Here is a 26,481-nt window from a genome sequence, read left to right as displayed (position 1 = left end):
GCCTGGCGCAGGGCCCTCGCGCGACGCCGCGCCGCCTCAGCACCAGGCCGACCCGCGCGGGCGCAGCTCGCGGCCTCTCTCGTTCGGCGGCGGGGGGGCCCAGGCCGGCACAGGCGCCGCCGGCGCCGGGGTGGGCAGGGGCGTGGGGAGGAGCCCTGCGGCGGCGCGGGGGGCACGTGCTCAGCCGGCCCAGGCTCCCGCCGCGCCTGCGCCCGACCTGTTGGGCGATCTGCTGGGAGAGGACCCTGTCGACCTGGGATCCCAGCAGCTATCGGGCAACGGGCATGCCAACGAGACAGACCTCTTCTTTGGGGGCGGGGCGGTGGGTCTGGAGAGCGTGTCGCACCAGCCAGAGCGTGAGCAGCAGCAGACCCCCCTCAATGCCCCCAGCGACCCCTTTGCCATGCTGGAGGGGCTGCAGACGAGCGGGCAGTCCGCCCCAGTGCAGGACTACGACCCGTTTGGCGGAGCCTTCCTCGGACCCACGCCCGTTGCATCTGCGGCCGACGGCGCCCGACCGCCGCCGGGGCTGGCCTCCCCATCGCCGGCCACCTCGTCGCCCAACTGGAACCTGGGGGGCGTGGGCATGCGGGCGATGGCGGGCGGTGCCATGCAGAAAGCGCAGTCGCCCCCGCCTGCCAAGAAGGCTGCAGACCCCTTTGCCGATCTGCTGGGGTAGCGCCCGCTTGCTTGCTGTTTGTGAACGCTCTCCTGAGCGCGCTGATGCTTGGGCCAAATTTTCAATAGAGAAGCAGAATCCCACGAGCAGGAGCGGCAGGTGCAAGAGTTTGTGAAAGGGCTTTGCGAGCGCAGCACTCGAAAGTTCATACATGAGGGTCAGATCATCTGGTTGGGAGGGTTCTAAGTACCCCTCGGCCAACTCGCGCCCAGGGGACCAGCGCCCAACACCCGTAAACGAGGACAAGCCAAGTACCAGAATTAAATCTCGGTAATTCTCGTTTCTCCACGCATGCATTCCTGATGTATATTATGCTCATCTGAGGGGCTAGGCGCACAGGTGGGTTCCACACTGGGCGACACCCAGTCTCGTGTCCGAGGTGTCCAAGAGTCGCGGAATAGGATCGACAAGTGACGGGGGATCCCGACACCCTCCATGTCGGTGCACGAGCAAGTGGGCTGGCTCTCTCTGGCCGCGGCAGCGGGATTCGGCGCTGCAGGCTGGTGGTGGCTGGTGCAGCACCGGCCCCCCCGGGAAATCATCCTGCTTTCCCTGGACGGCCACGCCGTCGCGCACCCCATTCCCACTGATGGAACCCAGCTCCCTGTTTCCTACCTCCTGACGGGCCCCGCGGCCCTGGCGCGGGTGCAGGCGGCCCCCCCAGCCCAGGCTCCCCAGGTAGCTCCCAGGCTGGTGGAGGACCCCCCCGCCGCCCCGCAGGCGGAGGAGGAGCCGGAGGTACCGGAGGCCTTCCTGGACCCCATCTCCCTGGGCATAACCCATGACCCTGTCGTCCTGGTGGGCACAGGCGCCATCTACAGCCGGGAGTCCCTCTTCCAGTGGCTGGCCACGGGATCCCGCGTCTGCCCCAAGACCAACATACTGCTCAAGGACATCGAGGTTGGGACGCAGAGGATGTGTCGGGGAGGTGATGCTGAGGATTGGGAGAGGAAGCGCTTGCTGCGTGTGATTTGAGGGATGCCACTCCGACCCTGTGACCATGGCCGGCACAGGCCGAATTTTGCCCTCCCTCAGCAATCACATTCATCCCCTATAGCGTGCTGGCATGGTCCCTCCAACCCCCTCAAAACGTCAATCCCCCCCCAGGTCGTGCCGCTGACGGCCCTGCGCCAGACCATCCGGGAGTGGTGCGAGCGGCACGGCGTGGCCCAGCCGCAGGCTGCGAACGCCGCCGCGAATGAGGCCGCGCTCGCCCCACTCGGCCCCGAACTGCAGGGGCTGTTGGCCTCGCTGCGTGGCGGGGACGTGCGATTGCGCGGCGTGGCGGCCGGCAAGATCAACAACATGTTCATCGACTGGCAGCGCACGCCAGCCATCCTGGACATGGCCGAGGCCCGCACCGCAGCCTTCAAGGTGTGGAGCCTGGAGCGGGCTGCATGGCGAGAAGGGCTTCGGCAGGGCAGGCGACGAGCAAGCATGGGGGACCGTGGATGCGGTGTTGTGTCGTTGGCGAGGCCCATGCCAGCCTCCCCGGCGCATGTTGCGCTGATTCTTCTCCGCATGCCATGCGCCAGGGAGATGCATGTTGTCAGCGTGGCCAGGAGGTGAAGCTGCCACCTTGCTCCCCCCCCTCTCCCACCCAAACCCCCCCTTCAGGACATGATGCTGGACCTGCTCTGGCTGCTGCGCCACGGCGACTACTATGGCGCCGGCGTGGCGGCGGCGGCCCTCAGCCAGGCCGACGCCGCCATGCGCGTGGGCGAGGACGTGCGCCACCTGCTGGCCACGCTGGGCGCGCTGCCGGCGGCGCGCCTGCTGCACGCCACCGACGTGTATGCGCAGCACTCGGCAGCGCGCTTCCTGTCCATCATGCGCGGCCTGCTGGGCGGCGAGCTGGCCGCGCACGTGGCGGGGGCGGGCGCGCTGAGCGCGCTATGCCGCCAGCTGCAGCCCGGCTTCCCCTACGTGCGCTGCTCCGCGGCCGTAGCCATCGTGGCCATCATGGAGTACCTGCCCAACCGCACCGAGCTGAGGCGCGTCGGCGGGGTGCAGGCCCTGCGCCGCATGGTGGTCGAGGTCTATGAAGCGGGTGAGAGGGGAGAGGGGAATGGGCGAGGGAGTGGGTGCACTATCATGAGGGGTGCAGTCATGTGTGTGGTTCATATGGGGAAGTAGGACTGCTCAGTTGTCAGTTCCAGGGAGTCTCAAAGAGCAAGGGGCATTTTTACAGGGCTTCGCATGGGTGCGGGGCCTCAAGAGCCTCATAAAATTGTACCCCCTTTGACGCCGCCCCGCAAAATTATTTCCCGCCACCCCTCCCACATCACCCTCTGGCCCGCAGAGGATGCGGGCCCCACCAAGCAGATGCACGCGCGGTACGACTGCCGCGACGCGGCGCACGCGCTGATCGCCGCGTGTGCGACGGACGAGGAGCTGGCCGGCCAGGTTCCGGACAGCTTCGTGGACCACGAGGGCGTCCTGGAGCTCACCGCCGACATGCTGCGCGTGTTCCGCAGCTGCGGCCAGGCCTGGATCGAGGGCCGGGTCCCCCGGCCCGGTCAGGGGCTGGATCCGCAGGAGGAGGAGGAGCTGACTTCCTCTGACGAAGAGGCGGCAGAGGCAGGGGAGGAGGCGGAGGAGGAGGAGGCGCACGCGAGGGCAGATGAGAGCGAGTGGGAAACCGACGAAGAGGGGGCGTGAAGCATGCAGCTTCCTGCTCGTGATCCACCTGCAGTGCTCTCCTGCGGGCTCCCGCATGCTGTGTGCCAGGAGTGTGGGGTTCGCCAGTGCTCTGCAGTCTAACCCGTGCATTCCAAAGAGCGCATTACGCCCAACTGACCATGTACTATTGGGAAACACTGAATGGAATCATCAAAGGCTTGCCGTGCATACCAACCTGGCTGGGGCTGTCAGCCACGGGGCCCTGCTACCTCTCGACCCGGGTTGGAGAAAGGGCAAGCATCCCCACGTTCACCACATCCCCCCACCCTGCGGCACGGGATGCTATTTCGTATTGGTAATGGAATGAGCTTTGCAGACCGCACCTGGCACGCAAGGTAGGCGATGGGAGCGAGGAGCGAGGTCGGGAGACCGGTATGGGGTGCAGGCCCGGCTCCGACACCAATGATGGTACAAGGAGAGGCGCGCGTCCCTCGCACAAGCGTCCCGGTCTATAGCATTGCACATTTCACTACATTCGCACGTCGATTCCATCCCAGATTCGAAGTTCGCATCGGATCTGACACTCTGATTCTGGGGCTAAACACCATGGACGATGACCTCGAGTTCCTCATGGACACCGTCTCCGAGGAGGAGGAATCCGATGGAGTGAGCCTCCCCGGGCAGCTGACATGTTTTAGACAGTGCATGAAAATTCACTCATCATCTTGAATTACGTGCCGGATGCTGCCCTCGTGCGGCGGTACTCGGGATTGTCGTCCCTTCCGGAACCCTCCCTCTGACCGGTCCGTGGCCTGCCAGTACATTGGTATTGGCAGTTGTCCCACAAGACCCCTTTCCCTTCCCGCCTCCCAGGAGCCTGCTGGCCAGCCAGTTCAGAGGACACAAGCCAACCGCCTCCCCCTGCACCAGTTTCTGCGCTTGATAGCGGGCGGGCGCATGGTCGACCATGGGACGGCGGCGAGCAACGATGACCTTGTGGCCGCCTTGAAGCGCGGAGGGGTGATCCAAAGGTAGGCTTGGACGCACGGTGATGTCAGAGTCCCCGCTGAACAAGAGGTTGTGCCAAGGCTGGGAGCCTTGCACTGTCAGTCCCCTTGTCTTGAGAAAGGTTGCTCCCCTGTGTCTCCATCGCCGGAACTCCATCATGTGCTCCCTGCAGTGACCTGGTGGCACGAGCCATGAGGGCCTGCCCCCGCGACGCCTTTGTCCCCGAGGAGTACCGCTACGAGGCCCTGGCAGACTCGCCCATACGGCTGGAGAGCATGGAGTTCAACGTTTCGGCCCCTCACATGCACGCCACCTGCATCGAGGCCCTCGACATCAAGCCCGGCCACAGGGTGTGTTTGTGTTGTTTGGGGGTTTCCTTCATTGGGGCTCAGCAGGCTGTAGTGGCAGGTGGAGGCCTACATGCCTTCAGTTCACAGTGCGATTGGTTCATGAGCACTGGCTCATCATTCTGCGGACGGCCAACCCGCGAGTGCGCTGACACTCCCCTGTGCTCGGGACCTGAGCAGGCGTCCGCCACATCCCGACCTGGTCGACCCCGCCCCCCTCACCTTAGGTCCTGGATGTCGGGTGCGGGTGCGGCATCCTGGCCGCCTGCGCCGCCTTCATGGTGGGCAGGGCCGGCTCCGTGGTGGGCATCGACGTCCGGCGCCAAGCGGTGCGCCTGAGCCGCGACAACGTGCGGCGGCTGGCGGCGGCCGGCACCGAATACGCGGCCACGGCCTGCGAGGTCGACTTCCGAGCGCGCGACGTCTTCCTGCCCTCCGCGCGTCTGCGCGCCCGCTTCGACCGCGTGCACGTCGGCGCGTCCTGTCCGCCGGAGCGGCTGGGGCCCCTGCTGGCCCTGTTGGGGCCGGGGGGGGGCCGCATCGTGGTGCCCGTGGCGCCCAGCGACCTGCGTGTCATCACCCGCGCGCCCGACGGCGCCGTCACCCAGCGCGTGTTGAGCCAGGTGCGATTCAGCGAGCTGGAGGTGCCGGGGGACGCGCGCATGCTGCTGGCCATGCTGAGGGCGGATCGCAAGGCGCGCACCACGCCCGCGGCCCTGCCCAGCACCTACCTGGCCGACCTGGCGGGCATGCAGGGTGAGTGTGGAGGGGGGCCTGATCCATGTGCTGTGAGGGATGGGGAGGCACAGGGGTGTGGATGGGGAAGAGTCAACTTGCGAGGGTGTGGGGGACATCATGTCTGATGGTGCGTCGAGCACGAGTAAAGCTTAGGTGGCTGTCTTCAAAGCGTCAGGCAACCGAGCCCACGGGGGGCCGCCGCCTCCTCCTGCTGCGTCTGGAGACTGGAGTGGGTGTGCATGAAGGTCGGCTTGCACTCCCCGCCACCCCATCCACCTGGTCCCCCTTCCATCCAGGCTCGATGGCGCGGGCCGCAATGAGCTCCAAGGGTGTGCTCGGGCAGTCGCCCTGCTCGCCCCAGGCAGGCAAGTTGGAGGTGTAGGATGCCGGTGAGGTGCAGTGAGACATGCGTCGCGAGCCGTAAAGCGAATGCGGTGCGCTCCCCAAACAGGAGCATCTGCGGCGCATGGTCGAAAACTCATACGACCAACACCTCGCACGCCCACCCCCACGCAGTCTGGGAGCTGCCCACGTCCCCCTTGGGATCGGAGAGCAGCTGGCCCCGCCGGCTGTCGTCCTTCCTGAGCTCCTGCAGCGGGAGCAGCAGGGATGCCGGACCTCAAGGTGCGCTTGAGTGGGCAGATCATGCTTCTGCCTCCATGGTATGGTTCAGGGGCAGAGTGATTCGTCCCTGCAGGAGGCCCAGAACTGATCATGGGAAGAGTGCACCCGAACCCACCCATACTGCTGGTGCCCGCTACGCACCTCCCCCCCCTTCGAGGCTGACGTCCTGCCACCGCCCGCAGATGAAGCCACCTCGCTCAAGGACAGCGTGGACCCTGCCGTGGTGCTGCGGTGCCTGGGCTCCCCAGACATCTCCCTCGTCGGGAAGGGCTATGTTCTCCCCGTGCACAGGCAAGCGGCCGTGCACAGGCTTGTCATTCCGTGCCTGCGCAGCTGGAGAGTGCAGAGGGAAGTGATGGTCTTGACATGAATCCAATATGTTCTTCACCATGTCCTCCTCTCCCACCGGTCCTCCTTGCAGCGAGGTGCTGCGGCAGCGTTGCGAGCACTTCCGGGCGCGGTGCGAGAGCGGCATGCGGGACGCGGCGGTGGAGACGATCCCCGTGCCAGACCACTTTTCGCGCCAGGGTGTGGAGGCCCTCATCGAGTACATGTACCATGATGTGGTGGTCAAGGACGCCGACCCCGACGTGCGGCAAGGCTGGTGTGGGGCCTGGGTGGATGGGGAAGGTGGGGAGGGTGGGGGGCTCAGCACCCTGCCCTAGGAGGTCTGGTGTCTGAAGCTGCAGGTGCCTCTCGGGCGCGGTGTGGCACACCCATCTCCCTACCGGGTTGACCCTTCTCCTGCCGGGCAACCAGTCGCCAGCCTGCTGCAGGCATGTCTGTCCCCCCCCCAACACACACACGCACAATGTCAACCAGGCATCTGCTCGTTCTTGCCTCCCCTGCCAGATGGCGCTGGCCACGCTGCATGTGGCGCAGTACTATGGCGTCCCCCGCCTCGTCCAGGAGAGCGAGCGGACCCTGGCGGGAATCCTGCTGCAGAAGCGAGCCGCGAGCGACACCCAGGAGGGTGAGAGCGCGTGGGGGCCCTGCTGGACTCTCCTGCTTTAGCTTGGGGTAACATGCCAGGACGGAGGTTGTGTTGGCCTCGGCAATCAGTGTGGAGGGGGTCAGCAGAGCCTGTGCCTGAGACATGGGCCCTTTTGTGTGGTCCTCAGTCCTTGGCGAGACAAGTTCTGGCTCCACCACGGCACCCACCTGTGCCTCGTTTCACTACGACTCCTGAGCCTCTCCATGCGCTCCCAAATCCCACACTCTCCATTGCAGATCTGGCCGCCACGGCCCCCGCCCTGCTGACCCTCGCCGACGACAGTGGGCTGGGTCACCTACGCTCCGTGGCACTTGATTACATCATCACCCACTACGACGCGGTGGCGCAGCAGCCGGCCTTTGCTGCGCTGTCCAAAGAGCAGGTCGCCATGGTGGCGCGGGAGGCCTGTGCGCTGCATGGCCGTGTGCTGAGCGCGCTGCGCTGCGTGGGCAGGGACGAGGTGCTCCTCCCCGACCCCGTTTACCAGTGAGGTCGAGACAGGGGGAGTGCGGCAGTGGGTGGCGGCTCCCCTTTGAGGGCCATCAGAGAGGGGGGTTGGACGTGGCCCTGCATCCAGGGCATCACTGCGTCGCCTGTTCTGGTGCACCTGCTCTGCTGTTGCTGCACCAAAGCCAGCCAAGGGCGCAGCCCGCACCGTGTACCACGCATTCTTGTACAAAAAGGCTAGGCTCCAGTAGCTTTTCTTCGACGGCCCACTGTATCTCATCGTATCGCCACACATGCACAGCCATTGTCATTGTTTCCCCCTTTGTTATATGTGCGTTTCCCATGGCTTTTGTACATTGACGGCTGGCTGCTCTGTGGTTGTCAAGCACCCAGGGTGTGAGGGGAGCTGCTGTACGGATAGGTATGCATGCAGGGAGAGTCTTCATTTGTATTCTGGCGACAGGGTTGCCTGTGCAGTGCATACAGTCTTATACACACAGTATAGTGCCAGCCCCCCAGGGTCTGCAGGGCAATCAGTGCATCCTTACTCGCAGACGCACCCCTCACAGCTGCACCGTCGCCACCTGGGGCGCCGGTGACCGCTTCTCGGCCACCGCGCTGTTCACGTGCGTGGCTGCGGCCTCCAGTGCCGTCCTTTCCTCCTGGCTGGCCGGCTGCTCACCGCGCAGCACATGCCACATGGTCGCCTGCAGGGCCAGCAGTGGGGCGCCGCCGCCCGACACCAGCCCGTGCATGGCCTCAGGGACGCGGCACACCCTGGCTGCAGCCCAGGGTCGGTGCATCAGGGAGGAAAGCAGGGCATGACGGGCACGCATCTCGTCCACATTCCCGGGGCGCACCGCGCCGAGCACAGCCGGCCACTCCGAGGCTGGAAAGGGGTTGGATGGTAGTGGAGGGGTCCGAATCGGTGAGAGGTGCCATGCGGTGGGCAGAGAATGTTCAGAGGGAGGAGGGTGGAAGAGAGCATGCTGCTCTCCACACCAGGCTCAGTCTGTCGTGAGGCACAGGGCCGCCCTGCCAGGACCTCCCCTCTTCACTTCTGCTTTAGCTGCAGGAATTCAACGCTCTGGTAGCCTTCCTTTCGATCGCTTGAATGCATTCCGACAATCACATAGCACACACCCCAACTGCCACCCGACGGGCCTGCCGGTGACCGCACGCTCACATCCCCTCTGCTTCTCACCTTGACCTTCCTCGACAAAGGCGTGGAGCGCAGCCTCAGCGTCGGTGGGGAGCAGAGAGTCAAGTCCAGTCTGCTGGCCCTTCTCTTCCCCCTCTCCCCCCGCCAGTCCCGCCAAAGCCGCTTGGGCGGCCCCACGAACCGATGCGTTGTGTGCCTCCTCCCCCAGCGCCAGACTCACCAGGACCGCCCCGGGCCTGGCAGGGTCCAGCAAGAAGAGGGCCGCAGCAGTGCGACTGCGACTCATAGCGGTCACTGCAGTGACACATCATTTGAGTGGGCCTTTGTCAGGGTGGAAAGCATGGCAGAGAGAGCAAATGGGCATGGAGATATTGGCAGCCAGGCCTCTGCACCATTCTACTATGGAATACACTCAGCCATATCATCAACCTCGCAGCTTCGAGACGAACCTGCCATCCCCTCTAACACCTGCATGCAGGGCCGCATAGGGCTCTGGCTGCAGCAGAGCGGCCGCGACCGCTGCAATGAATGGGCCCAGCCGATCCTGCTGCGAGGCGAGGAAGACCTCGCTGTCCCCGCCCCTTCCCACCAGCTTGGCTGCCGCCTGTGGGAATTGTGGCATCCAGTGACTTGACCAGGCCCAAACTTTACCTACGGCTCGCACAGTAAGCCCTTCCCAGTGCCACATCAAAAGCAGAAGGGGGGGCCCCCTGCGATACATGATACCGATCCTCCCCTTCTTCCCTCCCACCCATCCCAGCACACTCACCACGAGCGTAGCATCGCGGACGAGCTCCTCCTCGCTGCCCAAGAACTCCTGCAGCACCCCTTGCAGGCTGTCCAGCAGCGCGATGGCCGCCCTGCAGGCTCGCCGCCCCTTCCCGATCTGCTGCAGCAGCTCCATGGAGGTCACGCTGGCGAGCACGTCTCCCCTACTGCCCTCCAGCGCTCCCCGCACGGCGGGGAGCAGGGGCGCCGCCAGATCGGCGTCCCGATACACCACTTCCAGCGCCACTGCCAGAGTGCGCAGGCGCGGCGCGGCGGTGGGGAGGAGCGCGACGCGGTGCAGCTCTTCCCGCAACCCTGCTGCGCGGCACAGCAGCGCGCCGGGCGTGGCAGCGCCGAGCAGCCGCCCTGCGGCGATCCCCGCGCCGGCCTCCCCTGCATCCTCCTCGCCCACAATGCCGATCAGCCTCCCGCAGGCGTCCACCTTCCAGGCCTCCGGGTAGTGCACATCGGCGAGGGCCCGGTGGAGCTGGTCTGAGGCTGTCGTCCGCACGGCCGCCAGGGGCGAGTGCAGGGCAAAAAGTGCAAAGGGGAGCCACTCCTCCCTCCTGGTCACGCCTGAAGGCGGGACGGTGGGGGTTGGGGGGAAGAGTAGCATTGGGTTTAAACTGTGGAATCCAGATGGCTGCTCGCTCATACGGCTACAATCTAGAATGACAGTTGCCACGCACTGTGCTTCATTCACAGCAGTACACCAGCCACTCCTTGGTGGGACAACCGCGACCCCCCAGTGCAGAACGATTCCTAAAGGCTGTGAGCCACCCTCGCCGTCTCACAAGTGATATCGTGTACCCCACACCAAGCATTACCTGCTTCGGTGTTCAGCGCGGCGCCGATGCTGCCGCAGATCTCCCGGACATGCTCAGGTTCAAGGTGGGTGTCTCGGAGCTCGCTGCATTTGGGAAGAAGGGAGGCGTGGAGTGAGCACAGACCGATACGCGCCCTCCCGGATACACCAAACCTCATCTGATGATGACCTCCAGTGCGTACCTGATCGCCTTCTCCAATGGCCAAGCGTCCAAGAAGGCATTAGCAGCTTCCTCACTCAATTCTGGTCCAAATTTCGCAATATGCGCTGCGGCGCTTATATACGCCTCGCGGGTCATGGAGCCTTACCAGGAAACGATAGAAACCTGTTTGGGTTTTAATCATCAATGCTCCAGATGCGATGCCTGTGGCCTTCACGAGTAAGCCGACGCGCTGGAATTACGTCACGTCGTCCGGGCGGATCTACGCAAGATACTACCTCTTCAACATAGGAAAACGCTCGAAGGACATCATGGGAGTGCACAAGGGCATGCCTAATGTAGGTATATCCAAGCAGCCTGTTCAAGCATGGAGGCGGGTGTGAAAGCTTATTGGAAAAACGCTGTGCATTCAGAAGGAGGGGGCTGATGTCAGGAAAGATCCTGGACCGCAAATTAGGCCTCATGCACCTTCTCCGACAAAACGAAACCTCTGATGCATGGTGTCGAGACCATACATCATACATCTTGCAACTTTCCAACCAACATAGAACTTGACATCCAAGAAATAGATTGAGTAATAGATCTTTTGCGTGCAATCTTCGCTGAAAGCTTCCCTCGTCTGCCCATGCATTCGATGGGAATGGCTTCCCAGAGCACGATACAGTCGCTCTCCAGCAATCAACTGCGAGCAAGGACCTGCCTGACCTCCACTGCGTTTGGATGTCGCCTCCCACGACCGCGGCGAGCCGTCCCAGCCCCTGCTCTGGGCGACGACTTGCGAGCCGCGGCAGCCAGCACCGCCAGCCACGTGCGAGGGCTGATAGAGGAGCAGGAGCTCCGCGAGCGTTTGAGGACGGCAGGCACCGGTGTCGCGCAAGGCGTGAAGGGTGGGCTGGCGAGGACGGGGCGGGCCTTCCAGTCGCTGGACTCCCGGTTCTCCATCAGGCAGCGGCTGGGGGATGTGGCTGCCCAGGCCCACCGCGGCGCAGTGGCCGTGGACAGGCAGCTCGGCCTGCGGCAGCGTGCTGGGGACTGGTGGGAGGATTTCCTGCGCCTCTGGCCGGCGGTGAGGTGGTCTCTGGATGGTGCCATGCCTGGCTGTTCTCCCCCGACAAGCCTCGCGCCCCACGTGCGTGCCCATCGACCCCCCCCCCATACTCCTCCTTGAACTCCGCGACAGAGGAGACAGCGGCTGCAGGCTCTCATGCGCACGCCACTGGGAAAGGGCCTGGCCCTCGGCCTCTTCTTGGTGGGCTGCCGGACAGGATTAGTCATGCTGGCCCTCAACCTGCTGTTCGCCGCCACTTGGCTCACCCCGCTGGCCCTCATGCTGCTGGCGCGGGGCGCGAGCCAGACGGCGCAGCGTGCGGCGGCGCAGCAGGCGCAGCGGCAGGCGGCGCAGCAGACGCAGCAGCGCACGATGTTTGACGCCATGCTGCGCTCCATGCGGCGGGGCGGGGGCAAGGCCGCACGGCAACCCCAGGGGTCGGTTGTCGACGTGGAGTGGGACACCGTGGATGGATAGCTTGAAGTGGGCTGCCTGGAGTAACGATACAGCTGCTGGCCCCTGGAAGCATTCCCACGGTCTCTCCCAGGAGCCCCTCCCGCAACAAGCGAACCGCCTGCGATCATTGCATGCCTTGCCCCTTGCCCAAACCATGCTCACCCCTGCCCTCTTCAGCTCACAGTGTACAAGTGGCAGACAGGCCCGCTCCTGGCCAGCCGGCAACGAGGGGACACATTGTGCGTGCCTGGGAATACACAATGCAACATGCACTATGGTACAGGAGGGGGTTGGGAGTGGCAGGGCAGGGGCCTGTGCTGTCGAGCAGTGGCGCGTCAACATATGACCCAGGCCAGGGTGGTCAGTCCCAGCAGCGCAGCCGATGCCCAGGCCACACGCTGGGGCCGGTCGAGGGCCACGGACACGACATGCCCGCTGCGCTTGCACAGCACTTTGTACCCAGCGGCGAGCAGAGCCTCCAGCCTCCCTGCCATGCCCTTGTCTCTCAGCGAGGGTTGCCAGGCCTGGTGCGGGTGTGGTCGGCCAGTTGCTGAGACGGTCTCCTGCATGTGTGGAATAGGAAGGAGGCTGGCATGACTCCCTGGAGCTTCATAGTATGCACAGCACTGGACACTCTAAGCCAAAATGCTGGTCTTGGAGTGAGGTGATTGGCCCCCATATCGATCTTCATTCATGTACTTGTGCCTTTTACTGACAGTCTTGTAGGGATCTCCGGCCAGCACCATTCTTGGCCACCCCTTTTTACTGAGCTAAACTCGTCCATACCGACCTGGCGCATGATGTCAAGCTTGTTGATCAGCTTCTGGACGGCGCCAAGGGCTTGTGGCCGGGCATAGTCCACAAAGTCCACCATCATCTGCAGAACCAGGAGGGCATCGGGGACTGACAATCCTCCTCCGTCCCTGCCCGACACCGCGGGACGACCTCAAACACCTGTGTACCTGGAAAATGCATGAGATGCAGCTGATGATGAGCTCCAAAGTCAAGACGGCGAAGATGAGGGGGTCCCGTACTGTGTTGTCATTGGTGTCGAAAGAACCCTCCTGCGTACGTGGGTGACGGAAATGTGCGAGTGGCGAGGCATGGCTTGGGATTACAGCTTTGAAATTCACACAATTCCCACATGATTCTACTGACGTCGGGAAGTGGGGAGGAGGGGGGTGGAGTTTGGCATGTCGGGGTCTCGGCACCCTCGTTCTTGAGGAGGGCTGGCCTCTCCTCCAACTCGCCGTCCTGCCCCACCATGACATAGTCATCGGCATCCATTATCAGACTCGACTCAATACGAGCTGGTGGGTCCGCGGAACGGAAGATGTCGTTCCTTTTCGTGGAGGGATGCTCCCACATGATTCCAATACGTGCGAACGCTCCCAGTTTCTGGGCGCGAGGGTGATTCGGATTTGGAGCACGTGATCGCGTGACTCCCAGCGCTTTGGTGAACCCCACGAATAATGGCGCTCTGTGCACAGCTGACAGCGATACGTGTACAGCAAACGGCAGCATGGTCATGACTTCTGATGCCTTGTATCAAGGTGAATACCAGCTTCTGGCCCTCTCGAGGACGGCCAGCCAGTCCAGCCAGACCCCAAGGACAGCACCCATCACTTCCGCCGCCGCCCGCGCTCCTTGATGCTCAGCTGCAGCGTGTCCCCCGGCGCGACGTTGTAGTGCGCCAGCGACAGCTCATCGCGCAGGAAGCCCAGCCCCTCCGCGCTCAGGCGTTGCTTGTTGGCCGGGATGGCCAGGGCGGGCACCAGCAGGTCCTTGAAAGCCAGCACCGTCAGGCCCAGGCTCGGGGCATGCACCGGCACCGTCTGCCCCGTCAGCGTCTCGTGGCCCTCCACCGCCGCGCACGCCACCAGGATCTGGAGCACAGGGGGTTGAGAGGGGGTGAGGCAGGAGCCGAAAGGGGGAGGGAACGAACAGCCTGGGTTCCACAAGACGTGGATCTCGGGCGTGGGTCCTTGATAGGCCCAGGCGACCTTCCAGGAACCTCATCCCCGCGAAATCCTTGGCTGGGGCCTCGTGCGTCATGTCTCTGCTCGTATCACATCCCCATCCTCCCACCATGATATCTTCCCTCGAGTAACAACTCCTCTCCCAAGGTTCTCCGCCCCCCCTCACCTCGCACTGTCCTGGGTGGGTCTCCAGCCACTCCTCCTCAGGCTCCAGCATGTCGATCTTGGCACGCTTGGCCGGCGGCTCCCCCTCTGGCAGCGGGGGCGGGTGGCCCCCCTCTGCCACGCCGTCCGACGTCGACCCCGGCAGGGGGGGCGCCAGCGTGACGGGGAGGGGCGCGGGGAAGGAGGAACCCGGGAGTACCATGCCCGGCGCGGGCGTCGGGGCAATGCCGGCGCCGGGCGGCGGCAATGGCGCGGGCGACGGCCGCGCCACGCTGGCTCGTGGCGGCACCGCGAAGATGGCGGCGGCCGCCGTGCCCGGGGCGGCGGGCGGGGCCATGCCCTTTGGGTACACTTTGGGTGCTGGCGGGGAGCCGGGGGCGGGGCCCTCCTCCCCCTCGCCCGGCCCTGTCATCGAGGCAGGGCCCGGCGCCGGCTCGGCAGCCCCGTCTGCGGCCGATGGCGTGGGGCCACCGCTGGGGTCAGCAGGCACAGGTGCGGCAGCGTCGGCGGCGCCCGCAGGCAAAGGCGCGGCGACGTCCACAGTCTCTAGCACCGCTTCTTGCGGCGGGAGCGCCGAGGGAGCGGGCACAGCAGCCACGGGCACGGGCAACGCTTGCGGGACGGGCGGGGGCCGGGGGAAGCCCGGCGGCCAGGCCGACATGCCCCTGGGCGGCGGCGGCAGCGCCGCGTCGCCGCTGGAGCCGGCCTCGAGGCCCAGGTGTGCACCCTGCGGGTCGTACGCGTGCGCGGCTACCCCAGGCGCCGGCGGCTGCAGGGACGGCGGGGCGGCGCCAGCGCCGGCGGCGCCGGCGGCCGCCGCGGCCGCCGCCGCGCGGTCGGCCTCCACGGCGCGCCCCACGGCGGCGCTGACCTCCTCCTGGCTGCTGCCGAAGACGTCCGGCAGCGTGGCGGCCAGCGAGGCCAGGTTGCGGCTGATCTCGTCGTCGCTGGCGCGCGTCGTCTCCTTGATGCGCGACAGCATGACGTTGCGCTGCTCACGCCAGCGCGGGTCGATCAGGCTGACGCGCATGTGCTCCGCCATGTCGCCCACCGCCACCAGCTCCCCCGTCAGCGGCGAGGTGACGTAGCCGGTGGGGTCGGCGCGGCCCGCGCGCGGGTCCACGCGAACATAGTCGCGCACGATGCGCACCTCTGCCTCTTCCTCCGACTCCTCCATGTCCACGTCGGAGGCCGCGCCGTCGTCGCCGCCGGGGGTCGCTGCCGCGCCCGCCTCACCGCCGCCCGCCGCCGCGCCCGCGGCCTGCGCCACCAGCGCCCGCTCCTCCGCGTCCATGGGCAGCGCCTGCTCGTCCACGGCCGCCGCGCCCCCTGCCGCCGCGGCCTCCGCCTGCGCGGCCTCGGCCTCGGCCAGCTGCCCCGCCCGCGTTAGGCGGACCACGTCACGCAGCAGCATGGGCGGCGGCAGCGCCCCCGTCTCGTCCTCGAAGAAGTCGATGGTCTCCACCACCACAAAGTCGTGCCAGTCGATGGACTGCATGGCCGCGCGGTCCGCCTCCTCCGCGTCGCCCGCGGCGCGCGCCGCCGAGTCGCGCGCGCGCTCCCACTCCAGCCGGCGCAGCGCGCGCTCGAGCACGCGCGCCCGCGAGCCGGCGTCGGCCGCCAGTTCGGCGGCCAGGCCCTTGGGCGGCATCAGCACCGCGGAGTAGGCGTCGCAGAGGGCGGTGAAGAAGGCGAAGAGCGAGTGCGTGGGCTTGAGGAAGTTGAACTGGGGCGAGGCGTGCTCACGCGAGGCAAGCTCGGTGAGGAACTTCTTGCCGTTGCGCGCCACCGCTGCCGCTGTCAGCTTGATCACGTCCAGGTCCAGGGGGGTAGGCCCTCGGGCACATGCACCGTGTACACCTCCTCCGCGGGGGCGGCCAGGGGCTGGGTGGGGGCCAGCACGGAGGGCGCGGCGGGGGTGGGCGCCGGCGCGGCGGCCGGCGCCGCGGCCGGGGTGGCAGTGGCTGCGCCGGCCGCAGCAGGGGCCTCTTCCTCTGCCGCGGGGGCGGCATGCTCCGCCAGCTTGTGCTGGTAGTAGGCATGGTAGGGGTCCCCGGGCTTCAGGAAGCTGAACTTGGTGTTCTCAGCCTCGTTGGCGCGCACCCGGCGCTCGAAGTCGGGGCCTGCAGGGTCGAGGGGGGGGTGTAAGAGGGGCTGGAACATGCTGCCCGATGCCGTAAGATCCCAAATCACAGCATCTTACAAAGAGCACAATCCAAATCCCCCACCGTTCTTGAAGACGTAAAGGGCGGTCTTGTCCGCAATCGCCCGAATGTCGGGAGGGGGGTAGATGAGCCCGATTTTCCGGGTCTGGGTATCCAGTCCGGCCAGGTCAGGGGCAGGGAGGGAGGACTGGGCGGACCCCACGGGGATGATGGCCCCTGCCGTCCCATTCACCTCCGTGGTTGCCACCATCCTGGGACGGGCTCGCTTGTGCAGGCGCCGAGCGCGCTCACCACTCCATGCAAGCTAGATTTCCGTGTCTTGGCCTATTGAGAAGAGCGACGAAGATTTGGCTTTGTCGCAACAATGTCCATGTGATCAGGAGCGCTTTGTATTGGGGTCTTCTGTGGTACTGTGCCGGTACCAGGTTCACCTCAGTGTTGGGCATGCAAGCTCGAGTGTTATACAGCGACGAATAATATTCGCAGACCTTCAGACCCAGGCTTGAAATTTCAAGATTCTTGGCGTTGTTATCTTGCATATTCCTCTGGGACCTTTCACTTGGTGCACGAGCCCTCTTCCCTAAAACAAGGAGAACCCTCTGTGACCAGGTCATCATCATCGAGTCGTTTTCCCCTGCATCTCAATGTCAGCACTCCGCACACTCTACAATGGCCTCCGCGCCCGCCTGCCTGCTGTGTTCCGGAGGAGGGAAGTCAGTGGCAGGGACGAGGTGGGCAACACGTACTACAGGTGAGTGGGCTGTGGGCAAGGGAACCGATGCTGCGCGATGGGTTACGTGCCTGTGACTGACACCCGGTGGATGGTCACCCTGAAACCCACATGGCTGCATCCAGGTGGTTTGAACGTCAGACAGACGGCAGTGATCGTGAGCGGCGTGAGGTGGACTTGGGCGGCAAGGAGTTTGAGCCTGACCTCATTCCACCAGAGTGGAACCAGTGGCTGCGCAGGACGCGAGTAGAACCGCCATCTGAAGAGGACATCGCAAAGTGCGTTGTCTTTGGGGAACTGGGATTTCGAGGACGGTGCCACTCATGTGGCTGTGCTTGCAGGTCATGTCCCTGAGAAGGGTCAGCCCTTCCCTGGCCGCCTTGCTGAGGTCTTTCTCATTGCATCCCCTGCACACTGCAGGGGCAAGGCATTCAGGCAACAGGTGCAGAGCAGGGCAGCGTTCCATGCTGCAGAGGACATGCGGCGCGCAGCCCGGGTAAGTTTGTGTTCTGATGGGGCGAAGACGGGTCGTACACTCGATATCTGCGATCTGTGCCCTGCCTTTTTACCCAAGACGAGGAGCAGCTCTGAGCCGCCTGCTAGCACCTGGCGCCTTCCCCCCAATGCAGGCACGATCAAGCGTGGAGGAGGAGTATGACAGCACTGATTTCATCCATCAGCTGACTGCCCAGAGCACCGACGCTCCTCCCAAGCAGTGAGGCCGGCCAGGGCCTGGGCCGGCCACCCATGCCGCGCCCCGGTCGGTTCACAGGCGAAGGGCGTGTGGGCAGTGTAATGCAGCAGCATGCCACACGGCGAGGACAATGTCCTTCAATCGCGTGCCAGCGGATTTCCGGAGCAAGGACTGACAGTCGGCGCCGTCAGGAAACGCGGAGCATGCAGAGGTGGCTCGTCTGCCAGTAGTGGTGGCTGATCCAGCACACTGCGCATGCCTGGACGGCGGCGAGGCACGCCATGGCCAGTCTCACCCGCCGCAGAGGTACCGTCTTGAGCGCCTTTGTCCGGTGGGACGGCCTGGGGACTGTTTTCGTGCTTGGCGCGCTCTGTCCCCGTCCCTGTGCCGGAAGCGATGGATGCTGTTGTGCGGGTCCGTGCTGTCAGGAAGCGTGGCCGGGTCCCCGAGAATCCCTCAAGGACACGTCCCCTTGTTCCCCCGCCCAGTCACCGGATGCTCGCTGGGCGTGGCGTCTGCCGGCGCAGCGCCGGCGGCGGCCGCGCTCTCCACGGCGATCCGTCGCGCGGGCTGGGCGGGGATGTGCTTGGCGCGTGCCCCGAAGCGCAGCGTGCTCAGCGTCTCCTGGGCGTCCACCGCAGCGCTGGACACGCACAGGATGAGCACCGTGTGGCTCCCGGGGCCCAGCACGTCCTGCAGCAGCCGGGTCAGCTTGCTGGACCTGTTCGTTGCGCGAGCCAGGGGCGCACGAGTCGGTGTGGGGTCCTGCCCTCAGCGCGGCGTGCTTGGTTTGAAAGTGTGATAGCGCTGCTGCACGACTGCTCAGAAAGACCCCCTCCTGTTCGACAGCTGACTGCAACCCCATCACATTCGATCTGGAACAATGCCAGGCTCCCGAATCAAGGTCTTGCCTGTAGGGTATGTGGGTCTTGGGGTGGGCCTCGTCCGTCAGTCCACTCACGACGCGAGTTAGGGAGGACAGGGACAGGTTGATTAGGCTGCCCTCGGCCAAGCTGTGTCCCTCCGTCTTAGTCCGTCCAGCCCTCTCAGACCCTGCCAGATCCTGCACACGACAGGAGGTTTGCTGCTGATGTTACTTGGCCAAGGATCGAGCGGGGTGAGCTTGGGGTCTGCTCCCAGGAGATGGCACACAAGGATTTTGCAGGAAGATCTACAAGTCCCATGACTCACTGGCTTCGGTACCATTGCTCACCACAAGGCAGAGTTTACCCATGGTGGTCTCCCCATTGCCACCCTTTCGAGCGATCTGCAGAGTGACCACGCAGTGTGAGCGACTGCTGCTGGCATTCATGGCGGTGGCAGATGTGGCACGGCGGGCCAGGGCTGGCGCCAGGACGTCCATGCACTCCCTGGCGCTGGACAGGGTGCAGCACGTGACATCCACGACTGTGACAGATCCGTTGCGCTCTTGGACCTGATTGCAGGGTGTGTTGCAGGGTCTGAAGAACGTGACGTTGAGATATCTGAGCTCCAAGGAGATCCACGGTCAGACAGTGGTAAACATCATGATTGGACTTGGCTGAATGCACCTAATGGCAGGACACCTAATGGCAGGACACCTAATGGCAAGACATTCGAGCATGCACGAGAGTAACGCCTGACCAGCACCTGAAGATTATCTTTGTCTGGGGCCAGCAGATCTCGAACCCTCTCGCAATAGACCTCTACGACGGACAGGACCACCTGCAGCAGAAGAGCAAGTATCATCTCCTGTGCTCACCGTGGCCCCCATACCATCTGCATGTAGGTCCACCCAATGCACCCACCTTTGTGCTTCCAGGCTGTGAGGATTGGAAGAGGCGATGCACAGCTCGAGGGAGGATCCCAGCTTTCGCATCGGTCGTGAGCGAGCCCAAGAGGGTGTGCGTCTTCCCGCTCCCAGTCTGGCCGTAGGCCAGTAAGCCTGTCTTGTACCCATTCGAGGCTGCATCCACTGCCTGGGCCACCGATCTGAAAAGAGCTTCCTGGCTGGATTCCGGGCCATGCACCCCATCGAATGAGTAGTGGGTGACATTGCACGGAGGTTTGGAATAGCCTTGGGCTGAAATGCCGACCGTGTCTGGGCCTGTAATGGACAAACAGCCATGCGCCTCCAGAGGGGGCCGAATGCGCAGGTGCACACGCGTCCCCGAAAGAGCCTCCTCGTCGCACATTCCCGGATGTGTGGTCATGTTGCAAATTCTATAATTCGAAAGCGTGTCAATGGCATTGATCCATGTCTTGCGATCGAGGAATGATGTCTGTCAACAACGACTTCATGGAGGATTCCTGTCGCTCTTTCCTCTTTCCACAACAATCCGACGTATACCACAGAGTCCATCACCTGATGACTTCACCTAGCTTTCAATACATATGGGATGAGGGAAAACAGCAATGAAGAGCCGACAGAGATATGAATCTGGAGGCATGAGGCTCTCCGGAGCAGCCGACTCAGCCTTGCCCCGTGGACCAGGTCCAGCACACCCAGGCCCAGTGCTCAGAAGGCTCTGACCTTCACGGGCGAGTACTGCGCCACCCCCTTTGTCACCGCAGCCAGCGCCACAGCCACCGCGAGGAAGATGAGGGCAGCGGCGCCCCATCCATTTCCCGCTCCCGCCTTCCCCAGTTGCGCCGACCGGGAGCTGGTCTGCGGGGTCTGCGCCGCGCCCTGTGCACCAAAGTAGGTCATGAGGAAGGCGAACACCTCCTCCTCCACCCAGCCCTCCGTGGGGTCGCTGTCCTCCACCTTGCAGCGCGTGCAGAGCAGACTGGTGGGCCACTGCTCGTGGCGCCGCCCCCCGCCGCCGTCCTCCTCCACCGCCAGGCGCAGGCTGGCCCGGTTGTGTGCCCGCCACAGCCACAGCACGGCATCCCGCCGGCTGGCCACACGCGCCGCCGCTGCGTCGGTGGTCATCTTGACGAAGTGGTCGCTGCACTCGCTGCAGAGGAAGAAGTGGCGCACGAAGCCGCGCACGGCCACCAGCCAGTTGGCGCCGGCGCGCGGGGCGTCGGCGATGCGGACGGAGGTGGTGTGGAGCAGCTGCCACAGGCCGCATGTGAAGCCATCGCCCTTGGCCCCCGCAGCCGATCCACAGGTCCGGTACGCCTGTGCTTGTGGCGTGTGTCGTGGGTTGGGAGGGGCTCCAGGGGGGGGCGTGACCTCGATACCCCAGTGCTGGAGGAACCTGCACCGCGGGTGCTGTGCCCTTCCCCGTGACCCAGGTGTCGATCCCTTCCTGCACGCCAAGGCCCTCTTGGACCCGCTCTCCTCTCTTCACACACACCTTGAACTCAGATCCAGGACACATGTCCAGCTGCAGCAGGCCAGGCAGGGGCTCCTCCTGGTCCCCCGGCCAGAGGGTATCCAGCTGGGTGGAAATGGCCGCTGCGCCCGCCTGGCACCTGCACAGACGGTTCAGTGTGCGCGTGCGAGGGAGGGAGGGGTCACAGCCTGGACTCCGCCTGCTGAACCAAGTAGATGCAGGCACTCGGTCCCCTACAGGTTGGCAAGGGATGGCGAGCACGGCTGGCCTTGCCCCTAGTGCGGTCGCCTTCCCCCTCAGGCCCCTCCCCAAGTGCAACTCACAGGAGGCTGGGGTGCGTGCGTGCCAGCAGCGCGAGCCAGTCCGCCAGCGCCTGGCGTGCGTCAGCCCCCGTCAGGACGGCGGGCGCGTCCGTGACCACGCGCCAGGACTCCATCGTGGCGCCCTCGACATCGTTCAGGCTGGCGGTCGCGGGAGCCGGCAGGATGCGCAGGGCCTCGGACCCCTGGCCTGCGCCCTCCCCGCCGGCCTTGCGTCCCAGCGCCGAAGCCTCCTTGGAGGCGTCCATGACACTGTGTTTGGAGTGCGAGAGCTTGGGATGAGGCCTGGCCGCAGTCATGCGAGGTGTTGCATTGCCCAGGAGTTGCAGGGGGGTGGTTGAAACTGCAGATTCAAGGGCCGTACCAGCACTCCCCACGGCCGGCAGCCAGCCAGCCAGCCCCTCTCCACCCACTGTTGAATCCATGCACGTTAACTCTCACCCTTTCAGCTCCTTGACAATGTTGTCCAGGATTCTTACGGCCGCGATCTTGGTCAGCGCTGCCGCGTCATGTGCCGCCACCTTACCGGCCCGACCCAGCAGGAGTGTCGGGTAGCCCCTCACTTCGTACTTTGCGCACACATCCTTCTGCCGTGAGAGGGGCAGGGGTGTGGCGCTGAGTGGCAATCCCGTGGGCACCCCTCCCAGCCAGCAACGTCGTTGAGGCTGGCCCCACTCAGGTCAGTTCTCAGGCAGGTGCGGCAGGCATGCATGCCACACTCACATACTCTGCGCAGTCCACGCGGGCCACGACGAGTCCTGGATCTTTTTGGAAGTGCGCGGCCAGATCCTGGTAGATTGGCTGGAATTTTTGGCAGGCAGGACACCTGGGAAGGCAGCAGGGAGAACAAGATCATGACAGGCAGGGCTGGGGCCAAGGCATGCAGCCGTCATTGCAGGGCCAATTTGTACATGTAAGCGCCAATGGATGAGAACATGGTGGAGAATGGATTGGGGGAACTACAGCCAGCGCCTCGCCTCACCAGTGAGCATACAGCTCCAGGAGCACCCACTGGTCGTCTTTGAGCGCCCTTAGACTGGGCAGTATTGTTTTGTTATTCCATTCCTCCAGTCCGGGGAACGCTTCGGCTGCCTGGGCTGGGAGGAGCTGCCCAGAGCACAGCACGAGTCCGAGGCACGCCCAGGCCAGCGCGAGCCCCATACCCGCTGCTCGTGCAGGCGAGTCTTCGAGCCCTCAGTTTGCAGAATCGCAGTACACTTGCAGATCGCCTTGGAATGTGGGAGAACGTGGAGTGTCGGAGCTGCATGCTCTCAAGCGGACTCCCGATCTCACTCCGCGCGCGGAAACTCGCCGCACGCAAGCTCAAATCTCGGCGGGTGTCAGGATGTCCGGGCCTGTGCACCGCACGGCTGCCGAAAAATGGCCTTTTCAGCCCCTTAAAGTGGGTACTCCATCACAGAACGGGTGGCGCAAGGAGCATCTGGCTGCTCTCGACCCTCCCGCCGAGCGCTTTTGCGACCCTTCAGTACCCAACTCGTGTCGGAGTCCCGTGAAGCGCGACCCACTCGTCAAACCTCACCTTCAGCCATGAAGACATGAGCCCTAGCCTTCAGTCATGCAAGCAGCTAGGCGCGGTGGCACATCCCCGCCCGGGCTGAGCTTGCAGTCTGCCACGCCACTTGCTGGCGGGGTCTCCCTACCCTCGCCCCTGGCCATGGCCCCCAGAGCCCGCTGGTTCCGCACTCTCCTGCCAGAATTCCGACGAGCCTATCATGAGCGGTACGATACGGTGTGCCAGGGAGCCTTGCGATGCTGGGGCCTGCTGCTTGGTCCTCTGGCAGTGCGAGCCCCTCCAAGAGGCTCCCCACTCGAGCCAACCAGCTCACGCTCCCTCCCTCACACGTGCCAAACAATCCTGTCCGCAGCGCTCCCGCTCGCCCCGCCGCTTCATATGGTGGCCAGGACCCCCCGCGCACCGCCAGCAGCCTTTCCTCCCCGGCGCCTGCCAGGACCAGGCACGCGACCGACGGCCCGCCCCTCCCTGGGCACCACTTGTACGACGCGGCGTGGGTGAATGCCAGGCGCGAGGAGCAGGAGCGCACCCGGGCGGGGGCGCCCGGCTCCAGCGAGCGCATGGAGGAGAAGGCGGCGCGGGCGCGGCTTGCGCAGGCGGCCTACCAGCCACTCACCATCCTGTCCCACGGGCGGGCGGCGGGCCCCTCACGGTACCCGCCGCGCGGCCTGCCCGCCCCCGCCTTCATCCCGACGCCCCTCGCCCCAGCCGCGGTCATCCCGTCGGGCCCGGGCAGGGACAATGGCGGCCATGCAGCCGTCACTAGGGACTCAGCCGCGCGCGCTCATGCCATGACGACCCCCGTGGGGACCACAGCGGAGCTGGCCACCCCCCCCGCTGAGCCCGAGGCCGCCGGGCCAAAGGTACTGGGCATGTCCGAGGTTGCCGGCGCGGGTTTCCTGGCCGCCCAGCGTGAATTCCACGAGCGCTGCCCCAACACCCCGCCCCCCCACGTCCTGGTGGTGAACACGCTGGCGGGGGCGCAGGCGGCGGCCGCGCGGCTCCTGTCCCCCGAGCTCAGGGGCCGGGTGTTTGCCTGCGATACCGAGGTCTCCGCCATCGACGTCACCTCCCAGTCCCCATGCTGCCACGGCGACCTCATCTGTTTCTCCATCCACTGCGGGCCCGACGTCGACTTTGGGGGCGGGGCGTCGCCCAGCGTGCAGAGCACGCTGTGGGTCGACACCTACCTCGACGGCGACGCCTCCAGGAAGGTGGGTTGACTGATGCCAGGTGGGGGTGCTGGTGAATACATTGGGTGCCTAGCTGTGTCTACCGCACCTTCTTTGTCCTGGGCGCTGCCAGACGCGCTGCGTTGCTCCAGAGCTGGAGTCTGCCGCTGAGGTGGTCACTATAGCGCATGCCTGCCACTCCTTTCCACCGCATGTAGCCCTCAACACAGATCCCCTTTCACCCTTTTCTCACCTCTCCCAGGCTGACTAAGCATGCTGCAACCTCTCAACCCCTCTCCCCACACACGTCACAGGAGGAGGCGGCGGAGATCCTCTCCCTCTTCGCCCCCTTCTTCTCGTCCCCGGACCACCCCAAGGTCTGGCACAACTTCTCATTTGACCGGCACATCGTGGAGCGCGCCGGGGTTAAACACGCTGGCTTTGAGGCGGACACCATGCACATGGCACGGCTGTGGGACTCCTCGCGCTCCGGCAAGCTGACATACTCCCTGGAGTCGCTGTCCTCTGACGTCGCGCTGATGGGCTCCAGTGCCGTGCCCAAGATCGGGATGAAGGACCTGTTTGCGCGGCCGAACAAGAGGGCCGACGGCACTAACGGCAAGGTGGGTGGGTGGGAGATTGGGTGGGGTGTTCTTGTGTTGTCAGGGGTTTTGGCGGGCAGACGGGTGAGAGCTTGTGTCATGGGAGAGAAAGGGGCAGTACATATGGGCACAGACGTGTGGTGGGTGGGGCGTGGGCGCCTTGCCATGCCATGCCATGAGATCCCGATGCTGCAATGCGGTTGGCCTGTCAGCAAATGGCCAACAAACCATCTCAAGGCACGCTCTCTCCAAGGACCCCTCCCCCTCACCAAAACCTGTTCAACCACATGGTCTCCCATCAAAACCACCCCTGCCACCCGCGCAGCTGCTGGTGATGGACGTGGTGGAGGAGCTGCAGCGGGGCGAGGACACGCGCTGGCGCTGGGTGGCCTACTCGGCCACCGACGCGCGCGCGACCTGGGACCTCTACGCCGCGCTGCGCGAGCGGCTGGAGGCCATGACCGACGTGGCATTGGACCCCGGCGTGGCGGCCGAGTACGCGGCGGCGGGGCGCCCCATCGCCTCCATGTGGGACGTGTACCTCCGCTTCTGGCGCCCCTTCGGCGAGCTGCTGACGGAGATGGAGGCGCTGGGTGTGGGTGTGGACCGTGCGCACCTGGCCGCCGCCGAGCGCCGGGCAGTGGCCGACCAGGAGCGCGCGCGCGCCGCCTTCCGCGACTGGGCGGTCGCGCGCGTGCCCGGCGCCGCACACATGAACGTCGGGTCCGGGGCGCAGGTCGCCCAGCTCCTCTTCGCCGGCGTGCCCAACGGCCGCGACCCGGCCAAGGCGGGGGTGCCTCTGTCCCGCGAATTCAAGGTGCCCAACACGCTGGGCGTGGCCGAGGGGGGGAAGAAGGCGAAGAAAAACATCGCCGTCACCCTGCACGGGCTGTGGGGCGAGGGCGTGGCCTCACCCCTGGTCCCCACCGTGCACACGCCCTCGGGAGCGCCCGCCTGCAACACCGCCGTGCTGAAGGCCCTAGCAGGGCCGCCCGGCCGCGCCGCCAAGGCCCTGGCTGCGCTGGAACACCGCCCCGGTGCGGGTCTGGGCCTGGGGGATTCCCTGGACCCGGTGGGCGCCTGGGACGACGCGAGTGGTGTGGAGGCTGGGGCGATGGGAGACAGTGAGTCCACAGCAGACCTCGACGCTGACGGGGGTGCTGGTGCGGCCGCTGACGCCAGCGCCAACCCTGCCGGCGCCGTCGCAGCAGAGCCCCTGGACGCGGCGGATCTGGAGGCAAAGCGCGCCGCCGGCGGCCACGGCGCGCTTTTCCCCCTGTTTGGCTCGGAGTTGGAGGGCCTGCGCGCCTGCGCGGCGGTGGACGCGCTGGTGGACGTGGGCGCCATCGACACGCTGCTCAGCAACTTCATCGTGCCGCTTCAGCAGGACGCCATCGCCAAGCCCGCGGCCGTGGACTGGGCCGCGCGGCGCCGGGGCGAGGCGGGGGTGCTGGGCGCGCGGAACCTGTCGCTGGCGGGTCGGGAAGGACCGACCATGGGGCAGGGCTCGGGGGGTGGTCTCCAGGCTCCAGCAGCGCTGCATGACTCGACAGTCGACGGCCCCCCACCAGCCCCTGCCGCCGCGTACCGCGTGCACTGCTCGCTGAACATAAACACGGAGACGGGGCGGCTGTCGGCGCGGCGGCCCAACCTCCAGAACCAGCCGGCCTTGGAAAAGGATCGGTACGGCGTGCGCCGCGCCTTCACCGCAGACCTCGCTGCGGGGCACACGCTGGTGGTGGCCGACTACGGGCAGCTGGAGCTGCGCATCCTGGCCCACATGGCCAACTGCCGGTCCATGATCGAGGCCTTCGAGGCGGGGGGCGACTTCCACTCCCGCACCGCGCTCGGCATGTATGATCACATCAAGGCGGCCGTGGCCAGCGGTGCGCGGGTGGGGGTGGGGTGATCAGGGGAGGACCAAGATGCTTTTCTCATGGAGGGGGGGGAAGGGGGAGTACCCGGGGGGAGGGAGGTG

General features: G+C 65.3%; 10 protein-coding genes across 10 annotated transcripts in view; 6 read left to right on the top strand and 4 right to left on the bottom strand.

The window, feature by feature from the left end:
* Positions 1-679, top strand: part of F751_2914 (AP-4 complex subunit epsilon) — a gene marked incomplete at both ends in the record, with an annotated part of 5,937 nt that extends 5,258 nt beyond the window's left edge. Inside the window, one exon of the mRNA XM_011398227.1 lies at positions 185-679. Within this exon, the coding sequence (XP_011396529.1) occupies positions 185-679 (495 nt within the window). The remainder of the gene's footprint in view (positions 1-184) is intronic.
* A 435-nt stretch (positions 680-1,114) lies between these two features.
* F751_2913 (Protein-L-isoaspartate O-methyltransferase) lies at positions 1,115-7,502 on the top strand (the record flags this gene model as incomplete). Its single annotated transcript, XM_011398226.1, has 13 exons — positions 1,115-1,579; positions 1,787-2,053; positions 2,297-2,729; positions 2,982-3,197; positions 3,867-3,967; positions 4,232-4,332; positions 4,482-4,659; positions 4,884-5,412; positions 5,911-6,018; positions 6,201-6,339; positions 6,440-6,608; positions 6,871-6,991; positions 7,249-7,502. The coding sequence occupies 13 exons, from the start codon at positions 1,115-1,117 to the stop codon at positions 7,500-7,502; spliced, it is 3,081 nt and encodes a 1,026-aa protein (XP_011396528.1).
* A 520-nt stretch (positions 7,503-8,022) lies between these two features.
* F751_2912 (hypothetical protein) lies at positions 8,023-10,513 on the bottom strand (the record flags this gene model as incomplete). The annotated part of the gene is made up of 5 exons (XM_011398225.1): positions 8,023-8,348; positions 9,090-9,225; positions 9,391-9,965; positions 10,217-10,299; positions 10,398-10,513. 5 exons carry the CDS (start codon positions 10,511-10,513, stop codon positions 8,023-8,025), a joined length of 1,236 nt encoding a protein of 411 aa, XP_011396527.1.
* Positions 10,514-11,015: 502 nt separating this feature from the next.
* On the top strand, positions 11,016-11,900 carry F751_2911 (hypothetical protein; the record flags this gene model as incomplete). The annotated part of the gene is made up of 2 exons (XM_011398224.1): positions 11,016-11,441; positions 11,556-11,900. The coding sequence occupies 2 exons, from the start codon at positions 11,016-11,018 to the stop codon at positions 11,898-11,900; spliced, it is 771 nt and encodes a 256-aa protein (XP_011396526.1).
* A 314-nt stretch (positions 11,901-12,214) lies between these two features.
* F751_2910 (hypothetical protein) lies at positions 12,215-12,753 on the bottom strand (the record flags this gene model as incomplete). The annotated part of the gene is made up of 2 exons (XM_011398223.1): positions 12,215-12,403; positions 12,670-12,753. The coding sequence occupies 2 exons, from the start codon at positions 12,751-12,753 to the stop codon at positions 12,215-12,217; spliced, it is 273 nt and encodes a 90-aa protein (XP_011396525.1).
* A 748-nt stretch (positions 12,754-13,501) lies between these two features.
* Positions 13,502-16,438, bottom strand: F751_2909 (putative splicing factor 3A subunit 1; the record flags this gene model as incomplete). The annotated part of the gene is made up of 8 exons (XM_011398222.1): positions 13,502-13,765; positions 14,025-14,108; positions 14,376-14,750; positions 14,895-15,194; positions 15,420-15,536; positions 15,681-15,827; positions 16,127-16,146; positions 16,252-16,438. 8 exons carry the CDS (start codon positions 16,436-16,438, stop codon positions 13,502-13,504), a joined length of 1,494 nt encoding a protein of 497 aa, XP_011396524.1.
* Positions 16,439-16,832: 394 nt separating this feature from the next.
* Positions 16,833-17,272, top strand: F751_2908 (hypothetical protein; the record flags this gene model as incomplete). Its single annotated transcript, XM_011398221.1, has 2 exons — positions 16,833-16,939; positions 17,044-17,272. The coding sequence occupies 2 exons, from the start codon at positions 16,833-16,835 to the stop codon at positions 17,270-17,272; spliced, it is 336 nt and encodes a 111-aa protein (XP_011396523.1).
* A 2,837-nt stretch (positions 17,273-20,109) lies between these two features.
* Positions 20,110-22,356, bottom strand: F751_2907 (Sulfhydryl oxidase 1; the record flags this gene model as incomplete). The annotated part of the gene is made up of 6 exons (XM_011398220.1): positions 20,110-20,718; positions 20,897-21,014; positions 21,199-21,447; positions 21,637-21,782; positions 21,919-22,021; positions 22,178-22,356. The coding sequence occupies 6 exons, from the start codon at positions 22,354-22,356 to the stop codon at positions 20,110-20,112; spliced, it is 1,404 nt and encodes a 467-aa protein (XP_011396522.1).
* Positions 22,357-22,430: 74 nt separating this feature from the next.
* Positions 22,431-22,709, top strand: F751_2906 (hypothetical protein; the record flags this gene model as incomplete). The annotated part of the gene is made up of 1 exon (XM_011398219.1): positions 22,431-22,709. The coding sequence occupies one exon, from the start codon at positions 22,431-22,433 to the stop codon at positions 22,707-22,709; it is 279 nt and encodes a 92-aa protein (XP_011396521.1).
* A 161-nt stretch (positions 22,710-22,870) lies between these two features.
* F751_2905 (DNA polymerase I) overlaps positions 22,871-26,481 on the top strand; it is a gene marked incomplete at both ends in the record, with an annotated part of 5,113 nt that continues 1,502 nt past the window's right edge. Inside the window, 4 exons of the mRNA XM_011398218.1 lie at positions 22,871-22,935; positions 23,466-23,943; positions 24,216-24,524; positions 24,829-26,389. Coding sequence (XP_011396520.1) covers positions 22,871-22,935; positions 23,466-23,943; positions 24,216-24,524; positions 24,829-26,389 — 2,413 coding nt within the window. The remainder of the gene's footprint in view (positions 22,936-23,465; positions 23,944-24,215; positions 24,525-24,828; positions 26,390-26,481) is intronic.

This window comes from Auxenochlorella protothecoides, assembly GCF_000733215.1.
Source record: "Auxenochlorella protothecoides strain 0710 unplaced genomic scaffold scaffold30, whole genome shotgun sequence".
In the NCBI taxonomy this organism is placed as follows: Eukaryota; Viridiplantae; Chlorophyta; class Trebouxiophyceae; order Chlorellales; family Chlorellaceae; genus Auxenochlorella; species Auxenochlorella protothecoides.
The sequence above is the reverse complement of the archived record's forward strand: the minus strand, read 5'-3'. Positions and strand labels throughout refer to the sequence as shown.